We start from the raw sequence: 21,514 nt of genomic DNA, 5'->3' as shown, positions 1-21,514 counted from the left end.
TACTATAGTGATTAAAAGATTAAAAAATTATTGTCAATTTCATTGGAGTACGATGACTGTTGATAAAAACAGTGACTATCTGGACTATTGGTTTCCCAACGGTAAAATAAAAAGTTTACAAGTGCGGTGTGAGACTCTTGCTTGACGCTGCATCAACAATTGTTAACGAGTAACCTACACCGGAATGTGAATCATTCATGTGGGTGAGGTTTGTTTTCCACTCAAAATCAACATTTGAGTCTACTATTTGAGTCCCTATATGATTTTCACATTTGTGGATTTTTTTAAGATCTCCTGCGAGTCCTTCTACTAGAGGGACTTCAACTCAACCTCATTGGAAACCTTCTACACCCTATACATAAGGACATACAACGGTAGGGACAAAATTTAGAGCATCATTGGAGATGCTCTCAGAGAAATGGTAGAGGTACGAAAAGAGATGAGAATAATGCACATATGATATATATCACAATTAGTTGACGTTAGTTTTACTTAGGGAAGAAGTTTGAGCTTACAAGTTTGCATTGAGTAGTCTATTAATAAAAGAAAAAACATGAACTAAGTTGTAAACTCAAAGATTCGGACCCTAACTTGAATATATTGAAACGCACTCACATAAATGACTATGAGCTACTAATGCATGTAAAGTTGATGTGCTTTAATGACTCCGAGTTGTTCAGGCGCATGAATCCCAAAATTCATCAATAAATGGATGTTGTATCCAAAAAGAATATGAAAAGGAGGACTTTGCAGGATTAGCGTCGTGGGAGCCTGTGGAACCCCGTCCGATGGAGAAATGAGCTATTATGTGCCTCTGCATCCGGCCTATGCTAAGATACCACAGAGACTCACAGGAGACGTAGATGAAGTGTCACAAGTCGTAATGATATAGTATCTTTGTCGCGTCAAACCACATTGCCAAAACCGAAAAGAGCTATTGGCGTATAACAATTCTTGAACATGAGAAACTTACCCAATTTGGATCCTACCTCTTCCCGTGAATTTTCCTGCTTCCCAACGAAAGAGAGATTTTTCAGAAGCCGGTACCCTACTATCATTCATTATATAAGTAAACTAAAATATGTTTCTTTTATTCATTTATATTATAACATATAATGTACTAATTCGTGTTTTGAATACACATAAAAACATATCCCAACCTATAAGTACTTCACTTTGTGGGTTGGTTTTTTAAATCAACAAGGACCCCGATTTGACCATAATCACAAATATCATCACATGTCGATAGTTTGCAACTTTACATCATTTCTCAAGACTGGAAAACCCACCCCCGTCCATTCCATTGGATATAATAAACTTCTCTAGGAATCTACCAAAAACAATTGCAGGTGTACAATATATTTTTGACCATATTAGAAATCTCAATATTTCTTATATTAGTAAAAAAAATGTGATGAGGCCGTGTAGCTCAAATAATTTAGAGAATTTATTAGTAATTTCATGTTGCAGTCCTAATAGTTTAAGAATATAATTGTGTAAATCTTAAGATATCGTTATGGGATTCTACCATATTTTATCTTTAGTTATTATGCTATTAGAGTTGCAATCCTACTGAAGTATGGAATTTACATTCCCTACTACTATATAAATAAAGACACTTTCTCACCTCAAAATTCATCTAATTCTCTCTATGCTTGCCGCGCACCCTCTTTCTTTATCTCTCTATAATTCTTCAGTGTCTCTCTATAATTCTGCAGTCAAACAGGCCTACATTTTAGAGGTTTTAAGCTCAATTTTCTCCACATAATATTGCTTGTACAAAAAGAAGCTAATTTATTGCAAAAAATTAATATTACAATCACATTTTCTTCTTTGGCCTTTTTTTTAACAATGTGAAATTCAGTACAGTTAGACCATCTCCAATCCTTGAATTAAAAACTAAAACTTAGGTTTTAAACTATGGAACTTTAACAAAAAGCACCCGGTACTGTTCACTTTAACGAAAAACCATATTTTTACACTAAAAAGTCAATCCTGGTACTATTCACTTTACCCTTTATTTTGTCTTTATTATTAAAACTCAAAGTTTTTAAGCCATTTTCGTTAGTTTCCTTTTAAATTAACCCAATCTTACTCCAATGGCGGGGTCCAAAATAAGTTTTGAGTTAAAACCTAAAATTTGGGCAAATTTAACCCAGAAGTTAGGCTAGGGTTAAAAGGTTGGACCATCAAAATTTATATTTTTAAACTAACTCAGTCATTCTCCAATGGTTGAGGCTAAAATAAGTTGAGTTAAAACCTAAAATTTTGGTTTTACATACATTAAATTCCAATGGCTGAGATCGAATATGATAAATCTAACAGTAAAAAAATTAACTAGAACGGTTAAAGCAATTAAAAAACTATTTAATTGTGTTTCATATTCTTTCATGGTGTTTCATAAGTTTCATGAGATCGGTTTAATGATTTTTCAATATTTATTCGAATCTAAATATTTTTAGATTAAAAGGTTTATAAAATAAATTAAAATAGTCTATATAATTTTATTTAAAAAAAAATTTATTTTATATAAAAATATAACCTAAATTTATTCTTTAATAATTTCGGATAAAAAATTTAACCTAGCATAATGGAGCAGAAAAACTATTTTTGGTTAAAACTTAAATTTTTTGAGCTAAAATTTAAATAAATTTATTGGGTTAAAAACTTTAGGTTTTAATACAAGGATTGGAAATAATCTTATCAGAATTCAAAATTACTTGGACCAAAAAAAAAACCAACTATATGCCTAATTTAAATATTAAAAAAAAACTAATAAAAAGAAATTAAAAACTTTGAGTTTTAACGATAAGACAAAATAAAGAGTTAAATAAATAGTACCAAGATTGATTTTTTAATGTAAAAATATGATTTTTCGTTAGAGTAAATAGTACCAGAAGTTTTTCATTAAAATTCCCTAAAAAAACACACACAATACGATAGTTATAGTAGCGTAATAACAAATATATAGTATACACTCGCAAACCGCCATTACCTTTCTTAGATACAAAATTGGTGGAGATGATGCATGAGAGGCTCAATCCTTCAATGGTTCAGTCTCTCTGCAGCCACCTAAAGTCAGTAATGGAAATGCCCCATGCAAATACGGGACACAAATTGATCTAAATATTAACCGTGCATGGCCCGACCAACCTTAGTAGTAGTACCTAACATTCATATGATGCCAATAATTTTAATTAACCCTACGATTTATTTATTTCCCAAAGTCTCATTCTAAGAAAGAGGAGCTCTCTGAGGAGCACCCTTTCTCCTGCTGCTAAGGGAGAGGACAATCCCCGGGAGGAATCCGCTGCTTTTCTTCTTCTTCTTGATAACCCCCGGTTCTCGCGACATTATTGAGTCGCTGGTGGCTTCGCTGGAGCATGACGAAGCTCTGTATTGCAGAGGGTCTTCTATGGTGGAGCTAGGCATTATGTGGCCATCATCCTCAGTCATCTCTGAGCCGTCCATGCGTAATCCTTCGAACTGAGAGATCGTGAAGTCGGACGCATCAAATCGGTAGAGTACACCAGATAAATCTTGCCCTTGGTACACCAGATGGTCAACCTGTAACATATATATTTGTTACAAGATATACCCCTAGATTAAGAGAGAGATAGTATCTGCCTAAACCCAAAATTGAGAAAAACCCTCGATGCCTCTAAAATACTATTGGATCAAAGAAAACAAAATATCAAGACCATAGTTGAGGTGGAGTCAAAAAAAAAAAAAAAAGCAGTAAACTGAATAAAATTGTATGTGCAAATGGGATTTTTATCTTGAAGCCATGCATAAAGCAGCAGAGATGCTTCCAACATATATAGCAAATTAAGTAAGAACATTGGCGATGGCTTAGAACCAGTGTGTGTCAGAAAATATGCAAAAGCCCTCAAATAGGCAATTGGAAAGTGAGGGACATGAAGATGGTGATGAATGGACCTTGCACGAGAGAGAACAAAAGTGGAATGGCTCTTGGAGAATCCTGTCACAAGTGAGGCAGATATTGGCAGAGCCCTGCTTGCAAGTCCTGGACTGTGTATGCGGCCTCTGATTCAAGAATATCACTTTGGCACCGTTAATTGTATAGGGCTGCCAAATAAGGAACAAACTTGTTAACACAATTGAAAAAATAAAAAGTAATTTTCTTTTTTACTCTTTCACGTTTTCGTTTTTTCTTTTTACTCATTTTTTTTTTTTGGTTTGATGTAACGATATTCACTGCATTTGGGACGTGAAAAATCAACTTTACCCAACATTATAATGGGAAAAATGTATTTCTCAATCTCCTAGGAAAATACATGAAAAATTACTTACCATGAACTCTTTTTTGCAAACCAAACTCAAGACGGGAGATTTGAGTTAAACCACAAAATGAGGCTACCATAATTATTAAGTATTGAACTTATCATGCAAGTGAACTAAACTTTAAAACCTTCTACTTAATAGTGCAGATGAATATTACTATACCGTTCTAGTACCAAATTCTTGGTTTTATTTTGTAGTCATACCTGGATATAGGAACAGTCAATCAGCTTTTCAAGATCACCCAATCGAACCACATCATGGTATACATATCGTCTAATCTGTCACATGAAGCCAAAACAATGTTAATTGGACTTGTTTACAGCCACAAATTGTGATTTACCATACAGTTAACAACGCTGAGGTAAATTTTCTGCAACATGTGACTGAAAGTAATTCAGTAAATTTGCGTAGTCCAAGTACAATTTTCAACTTCAAAAAGTTCGAGAGCCAATTATTTACCCATCAGGCAATAATAAATTAACCAGTTGGAAATTTAGGTGAAATGAGTAGCTAGGCAACCAATCATGAAGGAAAAATAAATGAACTGAGAGCTGAATTGAATTGAATTAAAAGGAGTGGGATCTTTTGGGAATATAAACACTAGAAAATGAAAATTTGGAAAAAAATTATTATATGGTCAAAGGTTTCGCTGTTATTGAAGGCGAAAGCTGAGGACCTTTGTAGGATGGAAATGGATAGAAACAAAATCTTCCATTTGTAGGATACAAACCAAATGAAAAAAAGTGGGAATCAACGAAGGCATCATGAAACCTTTTTGGAATACCATATTTATATTTTTATATAAAAAAAATACATTCAATTGCAATTGCATGGAAAGATGACCGGAACTAGAAGAGTAGTTCTATTGAACAAGACAATTTTGACGGATTCAAAAATTCAACAACAATTAACTTCATCATGAATTTCCTTTTTAATTTGTTTGTTTGGCCACACTCAAGAGAGTAAAAGTTTCCCTTTGTTGAAAAAATTGAGCAAAAGTTTGGGAAGATGTACAATTGCTTCGTTAACTCTGATATATAAGATACCGCGGAGCATATATTAGAAAATCTAAAAGTATAAATTACAACATTTCAGCCAGAGATTTTGAGACAAGTTTTAAAAAACAACCACAAAATACTTTCAATTCTTAGAGATTAAGAGATTAAGAAATGAAATGATCGAAAGACCTAAAAGAAAGATCAAGGGTAAAATTCACAATCAGTGAGCTCTCTCTTTCTGAAAGAATTTGTTAATTGTTCGAAGAACCAATTTATATAGAGAGGTAAAAACAATTCAGGCAAAGCACATATGTATAGCTACTGCGCTACCTGAATTCACTGGATAGCAAAGAAAAAGGAAATTATGAAGTAGCAGACAGATAATTCTACAGTAGAATTCCACAATAATTTCCAATACACACCAAGTGATCAAGTTCATAAAGAAAAAAGTTACAACTAGCTAGCTAGCTAGAAGTAGAAGCCAAATGGAAAACTTGTAAAAATGCAAAAGGGTAGATGAACGGTGAAATTTGGTGACATAACTTGATGAGTGAGAAAAGTAGTATCGGAGTACCTGCAGGAGTGGGTGGAGGCGGTGAGAAGGGAGGCAGTGGGGGCAAATACTAAGGCAGCAGTGCAGACAGAAGACGTTCTTCTCATTCTTCCGGCGGCTGTCGTGGACCTCGCACCCGCCAAAGAATGTCTCGGCCATTAAACGCTCAAGCCATGCAGGCTTAATAGTGTTTCCACCACCATGGCCACCATACGCATCTCTCACCATCCCTTAACTCGCCCTCTCTCCCTCCCTCCCCTCTTTCTCTCTCTAGCTTTGTTTCTCTCCAAAGAATATGAACGAATTGTGTTAATTTGTTTTTAAAGAAGGGGGAAGGAGATGGTATGAAACAGAAGGAGAAGGCCTTTAAGTTTAGCTACTATTGTTGCAATAGCTAGCTAGCCAATTAGGCCTCTTTTAAACGAGGGCTTAATCTTGTGCGCCTTTGGTTTAGGTTTTTTTTTTTACCAAGTTGGGTTTCAAAAACCCTAACTTAACTAAGTGCTATTTTATAGCAGGTGGAGGTTCAGAATTATTGTCGTTTTTAGACAAGAGAGAGTGAGTGTATGTGTTTTTATTTGAAAGAGAGAGAGAGAGAGAGAGAGAGAGAGAGAGAGAGAGAGAGAGAGAGAGAGAGAGTCTAATGGATTGGGTGATGAGGTGTGAGAAGAATGACTTATAAAAATAAGTTCATCGTCAAAATTTAATCTAATAATAAAATATCATGAATTGCTATTTACTTTAGCGGTAAAAAACATGTTGAATTCTTGCATAAAGGTGTAGATTCGAACTCCATCGTTAGCTAATCTAACATTTAGTCTAACAAAATGTACTGTTTGACAAAAAAAAAATCATGTTTAAGTTTTATTTTACAAAAAATTGCATTATCAAATTAACATAAGTTTTATTTTACTAAAAATTACATTATTATTAAATTAAAGTAGCGGTGAATTATTTTATGAAAGCTGCTCTCCGTGAGGTGAGAGTGCATGTGGTGTGGTGTAGGATGGGATAAGGATTTACATAAAACAAGTTTATCATCACGTAGTGTTTTTTGTCCAATAATGCATTGTTATGTATAAATTTTTCTTTGCATGATAATATATTATTAAATTAGAATGTCACATAACAAAGAACTTGTGTCATGTAAATGGCCTCTTTTAGGATGCGGAGTAGAGTTAATGGTGGGGGAATATGATCCTCATGATCATATTAGTGGGAATTCGGATGATCAATCAATGATGTCTGTTTATCGTACATCGTGTAGTTATAAATTATTTTAAATTAAATATAAATAGCATCTAATGAAAATTGACTGCAATATATACGATGAATAAACATGATTGATTCATCATCTAATTCCCATAAAGATGATCAGGAGATGATCGTTGTCCAACGGTGGAAAGGCAGCCCACCGTGTGTGTACTTTATCTGCACTGCAAATAGTGCGCAATAATACTATAACACAATTCCTTTTTCCACAGTGATCTGAGCGCCTCCCATTTTCCTATTTAATTTACTATGCATTTTTCTGCCTTGAACCCTTTTGCCGTACTCAGTTCTGGCTATAATATTCCCGGAAAATTAAGATTAATTTTTATCATTCAGGTCAGAGTGTTAGGTCAAGCTTCTTCAGTAACTTAATTTTCAACAATATAATCAAATCGTATATTGCATAGTATCTAGAAATTGATCAACTTTAAACTCAATTTTGCATTAGAATTGTGAAACCGCATCCGATGGAAAACAAGTTAATATCCTATTTGTAAATGATCCGAGACAAATAAAAACGAAATTGTTCTCTACTTTTATGGTATACAATTTTCTTAGTAACATTAACATTATACAAATAAATTACACTAAATAAATTACACCAAAAGTTTGAGTGAAAACCTGAATCGGTTTTCCTGCCAGAATTGCATTTGCATGTGTTATATATGTATGCAATAGAAATAAAGGAAAATTAATGAAAATGACTTGAAAACTTTGAGTTTTAAGTTTTAACGATAAAGACAAAATAAAGGGTAAAATAAATAGTACCATAATTAATTTTTTTAATATAAAAATATGATTTTTCGTTAAAATTATCTGGAAATAATAAGTAAAAAGAAACATTTATGGACAACTTTATAGGAAGTGTTGTCTCATCTCTTGTAGAGTAGTCCCTTCTTGAAAATAAGTATATGTCTTAATTAGATAATTTGACTTTAACGCTTTTTGTTCTAACTAATGTATTTTTTGTCTGTGAATCAAAACCCAATTCTCACTTCAAATGTGAAGAGACTATATGATTGGAATCTACTATTTGCATTTTCTTTATGAGAAATGCTAACGACATTTTCTCAAAATTCGAACTCTTTATGGACTATCTGATATCTCATACTTTTAGCAAAATGTTTATAATGTTGGTACAAAAATTGACGTTAAACGGTAAGATGACAAAAAGTCTATAAAAAATCTCACTTTACAAAATTTCCTTAGCATTTCTCTTTCTTTATTTTATGCTTCTGTCAGACAATTTTCTAACTTTAGAACTATGGAATTTGTTCCATTAGCTTTTGATCAGTTCATTATTCATATCTGGGTCCATTCTTTCTGCCACACAAAACCTTTCCTCTCCCACCAAAAAATATGCATCAACTGATTCCATTCAATACTATTTTACCCCCCAAAAAAAATCAGTTCTCAATCATCCTGTTGTAATTATCAACTAAACATGATTATCTAGGGGAATCTGGATACTCGCCGGATCTTTTTTGTAAGGATTCTAGGAATCCGTGAATCATCCGTTCATCTTACATCGTACGGTCAGAAATTATTTTTATTATTTTTACTTAAAATTAAATACAAACAGTGCCTGATAAAAACTGACATACAATGTATGATGAATAAACACGATTTATAAATCATTAGAATCCTCACCAAAAAAATCCGAAAAGGATCCTATTGGTACCTAGGGGCACCCAGATTGTACAATATCTAATGCAGTAACAAGAAAAAAGTACATTCTTCTGGCTTATTATTTAATAACAAATAATATAGGATGACCATTGGTTGTTTTGTCTGTTTAAGCTGTAGGTACAATCGCACCACCTCGGTTAAATAGCTTTGCCATATGACCTACAGCTCCTTTACTTGTATTTATGCATATTTGGTGACTGGTGTGTCCTTTTATTTTCATTTTTGTTTTTATATATTAATACGTTTATACGTTGTTTACAAGTTTAAAAGGATATATACTTGGTCTGTCGATTTTCTAAATTAAAAAAATTTATCGAATTACTCAAAACTGTTTTGTTATGTATTGAATGACTCAAAAACACCTAATTGTAGTCATGTTTGTCTACTAATTTTGGGGAGTGTGTCCTATTTGGAACTTGCTCATATGCTCGAATTCGAGCCCTTCGAGCCCAGTAGTGATAAAGACGGAGGTTCTGATGGAGTGTAAAATTTATATTTTTAACTTTATCACGTGATGAGTTATACAGATAATGATATATAAAATTCGTTGTAGATAATTCTTTTTTTAATTAAGGTCGAAAATATGTTTAATTAATTGAAGGATAAACATTATTTTTTAACTTTATCATGTGATGAAAGATACAGGGCATAATATATGAAATTTGTTGCAGGTAATTCTTTTTTTTAATTAAATTCGAACGTATGTTTAATTAATTGAAAGAAGCAGTATAAACATTGAAGGATTAGAAGTAGAAAAATGGAATTTGAGCAGTTTATAGTCATAGTTTAGGGTTTTAAATGTGTTTAGAATAGTGATTAGTAGTTTTATATCAAACAACAAAACAAAGGGACTGAAAAATGGAGACAAGAAGGAATGCATGCATTCTGCAAACTCAGCAGCTACATCAAGCAATGGTTGGGTGTAAAATTAGGCAGAGGTGCACGTGGAAATACAGTGGGCAACTAGCTTTCCAAAATATTCCCTAAAATAGTTAAATTGCGATTTAACATCAGGGGTGCCATGGTGGCTTAGGATTCCTATTTCTGTCGTGTTAAATCTTTAAACTTAATGTTGGAGGTGGAAGGTTGGAGCTATATGATGCATCTGCATTCTCCGAGAGATGTCGTGATCGTGTTAAAATATTAAGGGTAATGCTAAAGAAATTAAGGTTTAAACCTTTAAAATGTTATTAGTTTAAGCTCTTTACTTGCACTTAATTTGACATCTATCTTTTTCTATCCAATTATTACTCGGCACTTGACCGGCATTTCCTTCAAATTTCACCAGTTTTATTGAGATAAAATTATATTTTTTATTTTTTTAAAATGAACTTCGTATGAGATTTCAAAAAGAATGGTAATTTTCGACGCTCATGGTACTCAATTTCATATTCAAACTTAATTTGGCTAAATCATGCAGTACAAACCACAGTGATGGATCCTATCTCTCTCACTTGTAGCTCGATTTGGTTATGACATCAAATGTAAAAATTTTAGTTCATATTCAGAGTTTAGCCATCTCCACTGGACTTGGATTGTCTGCCCTCCTAGTTGTGGTGCCCTTCCATGCCCTCCTATTTTGTGCGGTCACGATTAAGCCACGTCAATATTTTATATTTTTATTATTTTTTATCTTATTATCTCATTAAAAAATTAATATAAAATATTGACGTAGCTTAACCGTGACCGCACAAAATAGGAGGACATGAAAGGACACCACAACTAGGAGGGCAGACAATCCTTGTCCATCTCCACTTGGAGTGTTTGACTCACGTATATGCGAGGACAATATGTATTTGTGATGCATCAGTACGGAGTTCTGACTAGGCCCATTACGATGACGTAACTTTGTTTTTATTTATTTTTATTTTTTTTGGTATACTGAAAATAATATTTTAGGGCAACAACAATAAAGTACGAAGAGCAAATACCTAAGAGGCCCAATTACAAGATTAACACAAAACAAAATTGGACCCCAAACAAAAGCCCAAAGCCTACTAAGTACGAGCACAAGTGGGCCAACAAAGTTAAACAAAAAAGAGCCCAAAAGAACAAAAGAAACCCTAATCTTCTTCTTCCACCACCTCTGCTACAGGGAACTAACTGGATCTGCAAGCTTTCACACCTCCAACCGACAAACGCCTCTCCAATCGCATCAACCAGCCGCAAGCAAGTTTTCGAACGCGACCACATAGGAAAAAACAAGTCAGAAAGTAGAAGAACTCTCGTGGCAATACCCGAGCAACGCTGCCAACAATGGCAGCAACTAGTGAGAAAGTGGTGGTGTTAGGAACACTTGAGCCAGTGAGAACACCGGAGCTCTACACACTCTCTTGAGGAGCCGCAATAGATCGCAGTAAGCAGTGACTGCAAATCGAATCGGAGATGGTCGAAGACGATGAACGCCGGTGTGGTGTGAGGGACAAGCTAAATCGGGGTGGGGAGCAGGGGGAAAAAGCAAAATCAGGGAAGAAAATACGAGACAAAGGGCAGGAGGAAGGGATTGCCACCGCCCCCAGCCATAGATAGGGACGGCGACTCGAGAATTGGTCGAGAATGGGTACACCCACACAACCGATGAGAAGGGACTCTCAGAGAGAGAGAGAAAGTCTCTCACGAGGGAGAGAAAGCACCCTGGTATCTGTTGCTTTGACGAAACTTTGTTTTGTTAACCCATTGTAAACATATACTTCATATCTTGGTGGTTATTCCAATTACTACAAACTTCTAAGTCTCCGTACAATTTTCATATGGGTTTGTACTATTTACACATCCTTCTCAATCTCCGTCCGTCGAATCGAATAAATTGAGACGATCAAAGGACATAAATTAATTAGGGGTGTGTGTTGTGAATCGCACCACCCTTTTCGTATAAAGGAATACAAATGAATGCTTTCTTGAATTTAGTCAGTGCTTGAAGGTTGTGGATTTTAACTAATTACCATATAAACCAACACAAATTTGATTGAGCTTCAAAAACCAAACTTGTCGAACAAGTTAACTGTTAACAGTAGAAAAGGCAATCTTACAATCAGCCTTGAGTTCCTTCTCCTGTTTATCCACAAGTATTTCTGGATGCTCTTTTTTTTATTATTTTGGCCGCGGATTAATCATCCTCGCTTATTCCTGCCTGGAACACAAAACAACTGCTCAGCCATAATTCCAGATCATACAGCAGAAAGCTAGAAACTATGCAGAAATTTGTCAGTGTCTCCGCGTTTGAGAGTGTGAGGGAGTTCATGCAAAAGCAATTCAAGAGAACATGAATTATAGATTCACAAACATGTCCAAGAATCTGAATTTACGCATCTCTTTGGACACTACTTACACAAGCTAAACCAATACAACATGAGTAACCCAAATTTAATACCACCAAAATGGTTCCTTTATGGTTTTCTTCCTTTTTGCAAAAAAAAAAAGAAAAAGAAAAAACACACACACACACACAAAATCAGCAGCTAGTAGATGCATAATTCAGTGCCATAACCCTAAAAAATAGAACGAAATTGACATAAATGTAGGAGGAACACAGTTGATTGCCTACACTGTCATCACATAACAATTACACCAATAACCACAGAATGTTCCACACTGCGGAGAGTTTTTCGGTTGGCTTAGGCGAAGACCTTTAGATTCCAACACTTCTATCCAAAGGTTAAGCTTTGCATTTACCCCTTCCTGAGTTTCATTTATCAACACTATATCGTCTGCGAAAAGCATACACCAAGGAATATCATCTTGAATATGTCCTGTTAACTCATCCATTACCAACGCAAAAAGGTAAGGACTTAAGGATGAGCCTTGATGTAATCCTACAGTTATGGGGAAGCTCTTATACAAGGATAAGACCGATGAAAATGGTGAAAGGTATAGAAAAGCGAAGCAAGAGGCGAAGAAAGCTGTGAGAGAAGCTAAGTTAGCAGCTTATGACGATATGTATAAGCGACTAGATACCAAAGAAGGAGAGTTGGATATCTATAAACTAGATAGAGCAAGGGAAAAGAAGACAAGAGACCTAAACCAAGTGAGGTGCATCAAGGATGAGGATGGAAAAGTTCTTGCTACAGAGAACGCGGTTAAAGACAGATGGAAAAGTTATTTTCATAATCTTTTCAATGAAGGACATGAAAGGAGTGCTTCTTTAGGGGAGTTGAGTAACTCAGAAGAGTGTCGAAACTACTCTTTTTATCGTAGAATCCGGAAGGAAGAAGTGGTTGTAGCTTTGAAGAAGATGAAGCATAGAAAAGCAGTAGGCCCAGACGATATACCAATCGAAGTGTGGAAAGTTTTGGGAGAGACAGGTATAACATGACTCACTGACATTTTCAATAGGATTTTGAAAACGAAGAAGATGCCAAATGAGTGACGAACGAGCACTTTGGTGCCTATCTACAAGAATAAGGGCGATGTACAAAATTGCATGAACTATAGGGGTATTAAGCTAATGAGTCATACAATGAAACTCTGGGAGAGAGTCATTGAGCATAGATTGAGGCAAGAGACACGGGTTTCGGACAACCAATTCGGGTTCATGCCAGGGCGCTCAACCATGGAGGCAATCTATCTCTTACGAAGATTGATGGAAAGATATAGAGATGGGAAAAAGGATTTACACATGGTCTTTATAGATTTGGAAAAAGCGTATGATAGGGTCCCAAGAGACATCCTTTGGAGGATTTTAGAGAAGAAAGGAGTACGAGTAGCATATATCCAAGCTATACAGGATATGTATGAAGGAGCAAAGACTGCCGTAAGAACTCATGAAGGACAAACCGAAAGCTTCCCCATAACTGTAGGATTACATCAAGGCTCATCCTTAAGTCCTTACCTTTTTGCGTTGGTAATGGATGAGTTAACAGGACATATTCAAGATGATATTCCTTGGTGTATGCTTTTCGCAGACGATATAGTGTTGATAAATGAAACTCAGGAAGGGGTAAATGCAAAGCTTAACCTTTGGATAGAAGTGTTGGAATCTAAAGGTCTTCGCCTAAGCCGATCAAAGACAGAATATATGGAGTGCAAGTTCAGCGCAAATGGAGGCCAAAACGAGTTAGGGGTGAGGATCGGAGATCAAGAAATATCAAAGAGCGACCGTTTTCGTTACCTAGGATCTATCTTGCAAAAGAACGGAGAATTAGATGGAGATCTCAACCATAGAATACAAGCTGGATAGATGAAGTGGAAGAGTGCATCCGGCGTGTTGTGTGACCGCCGTATGCCACTGAAGCTCAAGGGAAAATTTTATAGGACGGCAATAAGGCCGGCGATGCTGTATGGCACAGAATGTTGGGCGGTGAAGCATCAACACGTACACAAAATGGGTGTAGCGGAGATGAGGATGCTTCGTTGGATGTGTGGGCACACGTGAAAGGATAAGATTAGGAATGAGGATTTCCGGGGTAAAGTAGGAGTAGCTGAAATTGAAGGAAAGATGAGAGAAAATCGGTTACGGTGGTTTGGACATGTGCAAAGAAGGCCTACTGACGCTCCGATTAGAAGATGCGACTATGGGACAGAGGTTCAGGGCCGAAGGGGTAGAGGAAGACCTAGGAAAACTTTGGAAGAGACCCTAAGAAAAGACTTAGAGTACTTGGATCTAACGAAGGACATGACACAGGACAGAACACAATGGCGTTCTAAGATTCATATAGCCGATCCCACTCAGTGACTTGGATTTTCCAAGTCTCCAACCGAGAAGTTTTCCTCACTCGGGAAATTAAGGGAACACTACCTCAACCTACATGCTCCACTCACAAAGCTTCAACATACAAGCTTCAACAAAAGAAAATTTAAAGAACTTAGCGAAGAATGCTTTGGTGTATTTAACACAATACGTTGAAATGAAGGAAAGCTTATTTATTGATATCCTTGATAAGTTACAAATATGTACATATACTTGAGTCAAAATAAACAAACAAGAGGGAGCCTTCACAAAGGTTGCTTAGGAGAAGTCTCAGCAGTCGGTAGAGCCCCAAAAAGAGAAGGCACCGGAGGAGGATCATTCGGAGCCTCAGTACTGGACAGAACCCTAGAAGGAGGAGGCATCAGAGGTTGATCATTTGGAGCTTCATTACGCGGTACAGCCCCAGAAGACGAAGGCAATAAATGCCTTTGGAACAAACCCACAAATCTCTGATGATCAAGTAAAACCTGACCATCAGATTCCTTCATCTGGTCAAGCTTCCTCTTCATGTTTGTAGCATAGTCATGTGCGAGCCGGTGCAACTGTTTATTCTCATACTTGAGCCCTCTAATCTCCTGTTTGAGACTCATCACTTCAGCCGCCAATGATTCAACTTGGCGGGTTCGAGCAAATAGGCGTTGGGCCATATTAGACACAGAACCTGCACACTGAACACTAAGAGCCAAAGAATCCTTAACAGCCAACTCATCAGACCGTTTGGAAAGTAGTCTGTTATCTTTGGGAGTGAGAAGGTTCCTGGCCACTACCGCAGCGGTCATATCATTCTTCATCACGGAATCCCCAACGGTAAGAGGACCAGTAGGGGAGACGAATGATGGGCGCCATATGTTGTTTGGAGAAGGCGGGGCTGCCTCTTCAAGGTTCAAGTCAAAACGACGGTCGGAGGGGCCAGACATTTTCAAAGGTGTTGAAGAGAGAAGAGGTCGGACAAATCAAGATCTTAGAAGTGCAAGAATGGAACTTCTACTAGTGGATATTCAAGTGTGCTTTGGAACTTAATGCCAGCCCCTATAAAAATCTACACTCGATGAGGCTTCAGAAATCGAAGAGGCGCCTGCTCAGAAATCGAAGAGGCGTTTACTTTCTCAAAAGCTGGGCTGCTCAGAGACCACGAGGGTCGATCTCAGAAATCGAAGAGTCGTGTGCTTTCTCAAAAGCTGGGCTGCTCAAAGACCACGAAGGCCGATCTCAGAAATCGAAGAGGCTTGCTTTCTCAAAAGCTGGGCTGCTCAGAGACCACGAGGGCCGATCTCAGAAATCGAAGAGGCACCTACTTTTCCAGCCCTGTCAGCACCTGTCACACGCACACTCAGCTTTGCGGAAATTATGGACATTCTGTCGAAGATTTCTGGCGAAGTAGAAAGCACATGAATCGTACTGTTCAATCACTCACTTCCCACACGCAACAGTAGCTCATGGGTACCACATATAACTCTGCCAAAGTTCTCTGACAAAGTTCTCTGACAAAGTTGAGACACGTGAAGCTTGCAGCTCCCACTACATCACTCTGACCAAGAAGGGTAAAAGATTAGCAAAGAAACAATACTAACAAAGTTTAGACACATAAATGTTGAAGGTCTAGCTACCATATTATTACCCACAAGGGTAAAGGAACAGTACCACTGCTCCTCTGTGCTTCGTGGCCAGGTAGACTAGCAAACATGCCCAACTTTTACTCACATTCGAGAAAACACTCCCAACAAGATTGCTTGCTCCAAATTCAAAGAGGCATCGCCCTCCGAATCTCGAGAGCCAGACTCCCAACATGATTACTTTCTCAAAAATCGAAGAGAGGGTAAAGGAACAGTACCACGGCTGGATAATTGGAAAGTCCCTGTGTGTCAACCTCTATGCTTCGTGGCAAGGTAGACTAGCAAACATGCCCAACCTTTACTCACATTCGAGAAAACACTCCCAACAAGATTGCTTGCTCCAAAATCGAAGAGGCACCGCCCTCCGAATCTCGAGAGCCAGACTCCTAACATGATTACTTTCTCAAAAATCGAAGAGAGGGTAAAGGAACAGTACCACTGCTGGATACTTGGAAAGTCCCTGTGTGAACCTCTATGCTTCGTGGCAAGGTAGACTAGCAAACATGCCCAACCTTTACTCACATTCGAGAAAACACTCCCAACAAGATTGCTTGCTCCAAAATCGAAGAGGCACCGCCCTCCGAATCTCGAGAGCCAGACTCCCAACATGATTACTTTCTCAAAAATCGAAAACACCGCTCTCCAAATCTCGAGAGCCAGACCCCCAGTAGGATTGCTTTCTCAAAAATCGAAGAGGCATCGTTCTCCGAATCTCGAGAGTCAGATCCCCGACAGGATTGCTTGTTCGAAAACCGAAGAGGCACCACTTTCCCAACTTCAAGAGCTGGATCTCCTTGGATAAAGTTTGTCTGTAATCTTCACACGCAACATCAGATTTCCAGATACCACAGACCACTTTTTCAAAGTGCTCTGACAGAGTTAAAACTTGTGAAGCTGGCAGCTCCCACTACCGTGCTATGACCAAGTAGGGTAAAGGAATAGCATTATTACTTGATGTTAGGGAGACTTCTATATATGTCGACCTCCATCCCCAACGGACATGCAGACCTGCAAAAATGCTCAACCCTTCCTCTTATCTGAGAGGGCACTCCCAACGAAGCCTTTCGAAATATTCAGCTTTCTTTCCCCCCGATAATACCTCTGTAAACAAGCTATACTAGAGCAAGAATATCTCATATCATCAGGGTTAAAAGCAAGAGTATCCCATATCATGCTTTTTCCCTGTCTTTTCCTTTGGCCTTGTTCTTACCTGCAAGACAAGGAGAAAGAGAGCAATCAGTCAGCACTTGGAATCAAGCTTCCAGCCAGGAACTGACTGCCTGGAACCCCTTACCTGATTACTTACCTGGCATTGCTCTCGAGTACTCATCTTCAACATCTTATACTTCCAGGGAAGATCCCGCATCTGCCTGAGGAACAAATAGGGCAAGTGAGAAGGACACAAGGAAGCATGTGGAGACAAGCGTAACAGCACACGTGCCGATACATCCATTACTCTGTCAAAAGCAAAAGTATCCCATATCAGCAGGGTCGAACGTACTCTAGATTTGATGGACTTGTTTTGACCCTCAAATTCTTCAGTCGGCCTTATCTCTGGAGGAAACCAGAAAAACCTCCAGCCCAGTTCAAGAATAAGCCTGTGGAAAGTTACTTCTTCAAAAGCAAAAGTATCCCATATCATCTCTTCTCATTTTTCTTCTCTTTATCCTTCATGCTGCCTGCAAGATAGGGAGAATGTGAACAATCAGCCGGAGCTCTGATTGCTTACCTTGTCTGTCACCTCTTTCAGCAGATCCCCTAGCTCGGCGACTTGGGGGACTCCTACTACATGGTTTGTATCGCGCTTGACCAAGTCTGAAACTACAAGTAAGCTTCAAGTGACATTGATACATTACCTTGTGCATCTCCACCAGTTACAGATACCACCCCTGGATGGAGGAAGAGTACTTCCAGAGAAGATGCCACATCTACCTATAAGACAGATAAGGAAAGTCAAGACGATACCACACTCCAGTACTTAGAAGTTTCGTGGTTACGAAATCATTCTCCCACAATATTTCCTAATGTCATTTGTACTAAATCATTCACTTGTACTCACTAAAGGAGAGTTTGAACCTATGTACTTGTGTAAACCCTTCACAATTAATGAGAACTCCTCTATTCCGTGGACGTAGCCAATCTGGGTGAACCACGTACATCTTGTGATTGCTTTCCTATCTCTATCCATTTATATACTTATCCACACTAATGACCGGAGCAATCTAGCGAAGATCACAAAAAGTGACCGTTTTCGCTACCTAGGATCTATCTTGCAAGAGAACGGAGAATTAGATGGAGATCTCAACCATAGAATACAAGCTGGATGGATGAAATGTAAGAGTGCATCCGGCGTGTTGTGTTACCGTCGTAGGCCACTGAAGCTCAAGGGAAAATTTTATAGGACGGCAATAAGGCCAGCGATGTTGTATGGCACATAATGTTGGGCGGTGAAGCATCAACACATACACAAAATGGGTGTAGCGGAGATGAGGATGCTTCATGGGATGTATGGGTACACGAGAAAGGATAAGATTGGGAATGAGGATATCCGAGGTAAAGTAGGAGTAGCCAAAATTGAAGGAAATATGAGAGAAAATCGGTTCCGGTGGTTTGGACATGTGCAAAGAAGGCCTACTGACGCTCCGGTTCGAAAATATGACTACGGGACAGAGGTTCAGGGCCGAAGGGGTAGAGGAAGACCTAGGAAAACTTTGGAAGAGACCCTAAGAAAAGACTTGAGTACTTGGATCTAACGGAGGACATGACACAAAACCGAGCGCAATGGCGTTCTAGGATTCATATAGCCGACCCCACTTAGTGGGAAAAGGCTTTGTTGTTGTTGTTGTTGTATTTGGTCTAGTTGTAAGCTCCAATGACACAAGCGCAAATGAATTATGCAACTACCACGTTTTTAAATAGCTACTTTCCAAGCATCATCAACACCAACAGTTTTAGTTACACACACACATGAAATGGAAATCCTACTATAGGGTTTAATATAAAATTGAGCTATAGAACTGATCACATTTGGAGAAACTTGAACCATTAAAAGCTATTATGCATTTAATATAAACACCACGTTCACAAATGAGAAAGCGCACAAGTGTAGTGTAATGTACTAAAGAATTACTTGAAGCATTTTTTAAAGTGTTTCTCAAGTGGGCAACATTAGCACCAACAACTTCAGCCACCGTCTTCCCATCTTTAAAGAATTGGAATGTAGGCTGCACCAAAATGCACACATCAGATCAGAAACCAAATGGACCTTGGATTTTACCATATCCAAGTTAAAACATATAGAATTACTAAGATGGAACCAGCAATAATCCATTCAAAAGACCATCTTAAAAAGATCATCCCACGAGTGCCATGAATAAAAGAAGCTATATACCGAGAACAAAATAAACTGGAGCATTTTCTTCAAACAAAATAAGAGCAAACCATTTACCACGGAGGAAATATTCAACTCGTCCAAAGTGTTTGTAAGGCCCTTCTGTAGATAGAATAAACAAGGTTAGGTATGAACTATGAAAAAATTCTTGCTCCCAGAATAAAAAGAAATGAACTTACATTTAAACTAGCTAACCATTCCATGCCAGATGGCTATGAGCCCACAAGTAAAATAATTGCTAAAACTAACTTAGGAATTAAAACCCGTAACAGATAACTAGATTTCATAAGTAGCAACACTTAAGAGTTCTTTTGAGTTTTGAACTTAATCTTAAGCTGGGATTTAAGTAGTCCACAAAAGAACTAAAATGGTTCCCAAAAACAAAATGATCCAAGTTTACAGAAGACTAAATTCCAATGCGAATGCGCACCTCATCGATGTCAACCTTATACGTTGTTACCTGTGGGTATTGCTCACTCAACTCTCCAACGATTGGAGATATGAACCTGCCCGCACAAGAAGATCACACCAAAGTACCAATCATAAGTTCAAGGCACATTATTACGCCACATTTTCGTGCCAATGACTTCATTGCTTAAAAGAAAACGTCTTTCGAACTTACAAGGCCCGCACCAGACTGCACTGAAATAGAAAAGTGCTGGCACAGCTCCTTCTATATGAAATTTTATATATAAATCAGACAATTTGTATGAAAATATGACAAGTTTTCTCAAAACAAAACAATTCCGAAAACCGGAAAAAACCCAGGAAACAAAATTACCTCTAGCTTGGCTGATTACGCTGATAAATTCATCCTCCGACTGAATGACAACAATATTAGAGGCACCTGAAATTCAATCAACAATTCAAGTTACTGAGCTATTCCAAAACCCGAAATTTAAAAATTGAAACTTTGAACAACGGCGACAACAATAACAGAAGTTGGAGTACCTGAGGGCGAGGAAAGAGGTCGGAGTTGGAGAAAGTGAGGGTTTGGGAAGTGATGGAGGGAATTGGAGAAGGGTTTGGAGGTGGAAGGAGATGCTGTGGGCGGCGAAGATGGTGCGGTGGGGATTGAAGAAGCCAGGGTTTGGAAAGAATTGGAAGGAAGGTTGTGACGATGAAGAAGCGCTGCGCAGAACTTGCTGCGATTCCATGGCCACTCCGGACTTCCTCGCCATTTTCTTCTCTCGATATTCGGTGCTTTGTTTGGGTTTAAGGCAAAAACACAAGAAGAGCCCAAAACAATGAATGTGTAAATGGGCCAGTTGGTGAAGGCATATAGGCCTAGTCCATAAGGCCCACACAACGCATAAAGATTGTTTTACAAGCCATACTAGGGAATGGTCGAGCTCAAAATCTCGGGTTCAAGGTAAATGCTCTAAATCAACTGCAGCGACAAGTTTGTTGCCACGCAAATATTTTCATGTGAAAACATGTTGACACTATGGGCGTGGTTGGTACGTAGACGAGACAGAATGAGACAAGATGGAATGAGATGGAAAGGAGGTTTTTTGTGCTACGTTCGGTATGCAGGCTGGAGTAGAACGAACTACTTTTGTCCCACAGTGTTCCGTCCCACCCCACGTACCAAACAAGGCCTATGTGTGAAATGCATTTTTAATTATGTGTTTCTGCTCGGATTTCAATTTGAAGACTAGTTTTACCCCTATGAAGACAAATCCATGCAGGAAGTGGAAAACTCAAAAGAAAGTGCTTGTTTTTTTTCAAAAAAAACGCTAAGCACGTGGCACCTCAAAGATGAAGCAAGCTATTGTCAAATGTTGGGCCAAAGCTAAATTCAAGGTTGAAGACAAAGGACAAAAAAAAAATGTTTAAAACTCATAAAGAGGAGAAGAAGAGTGCCAGCCAAAAGCTTTTGTCACATCATAAGCAAAGTTAAAAAGTGTTGATGTGGTCTTCTTTTCCTTGAGAGCAAGAAAACCACTCACGTAGAGCACAAAAGAAAGTCATGGTTCCCCCGTTTAAATTATGGGACAAACTGAC

The 21,514-nt window shown here is 37.9% G+C and overlaps 2 protein-coding genes across 13 annotated transcripts in view; both read right to left on the bottom strand.

Annotated features, from left to right (window-relative positions):
• Positions 1 to 2,949: 2,949 nt before the first annotated feature.
• On the bottom strand, positions 2,950 to 6,227 carry LOC103419784 (protein RGF1 INDUCIBLE TRANSCRIPTION FACTOR 1-like). The gene is made up of 4 exons (XM_008357879.4): positions 5,878 to 6,227; positions 4,509 to 4,583; positions 3,940 to 4,089; positions 2,950 to 3,567 (listed from the first exon to the last, which is right to left on the bottom strand). Exons 1-4 carry the CDS (start codon positions 6,082 to 6,084, stop codon positions 3,235 to 3,237), a joined length of 765 nt encoding a protein of 254 aa, XP_008356101.2. The 5' UTR covers positions 6,085 to 6,227; the 3' UTR covers positions 2,950 to 3,234.
• Positions 6,228 to 10,655: 4,428 nt separating this feature from the next.
• LOC108173344 (thioredoxin O1, mitochondrial-like) overlaps positions 10,656 to 21,514 on the bottom strand; it is a 50,885-nt gene continuing 40,026 nt past the window's right edge. Inside the window, exons 1-7 of one of the 12 annotated variants that reach the window (XR_011581544.1) lie at positions 20,459 to 20,876; positions 20,289 to 20,354; positions 20,130 to 20,180; positions 19,938 to 20,013; positions 19,565 to 19,609; positions 19,247 to 19,340; positions 10,656 to 11,947 (exon numbers count right to left, since the gene is read on the bottom strand). Coding sequence is in view for 3 of the 12 variants with exons in the window: in XM_070822670.1 (XP_070678771.1) it covers positions 19,110 to 19,340; positions 19,565 to 19,609 (276 nt within the window). In the remaining 9 variants the exon portion in view is untranslated. Of the gene's footprint in view, positions 11,948 to 17,032; positions 17,796 to 17,972; positions 18,049 to 19,008; positions 19,341 to 19,564; positions 20,181 to 20,288; positions 20,355 to 20,458; positions 20,989 to 21,514 lie in introns of those variants that run through there. The other 11 variants (XR_011581547.1, XR_011581549.1, XR_011581551.1 and 8 more) reach the window with 11 other exon arrangements.

The sequence above is a fragment of the Malus domestica genome, chromosome 05, assembly GCF_042453785.1.
Source record: "Malus domestica chromosome 05, GDT2T_hap1".
Classification (NCBI taxonomy): Eukaryota; Viridiplantae; Streptophyta; class Magnoliopsida; order Rosales; family Rosaceae; genus Malus; species Malus domestica.
The sequence above is the reverse complement of the archived record's forward strand: the minus strand, read 5'-3'. Positions and strand labels throughout refer to the sequence as shown.

What these genes read in the sequence shown, in the direction of transcription:
- LOC103419784 (XM_008357879.4), bottom strand. Translation starts at nt 6,084, where the DNA reads ATGGTGAGAGATGCGTATGGTGGCCATGGTGGTGGAAACACTATTAAG. An exon ending in GCCTCCACCCACTCCTGCAG is followed by an intron (nt 4,584 to 5,877) that starts GTACTCCGATAC and finishes TTCATGTGACAG; the next exon opens with ATTAGACGATATGTATACCA. An exon ending in TTGACTGTTCCTATATCCAG is followed by an intron (nt 4,090 to 4,508) that starts GTATGACTACAA and finishes CTTATTTGGCAG; the next exon opens with CCCTATACAATTAACGGTGC.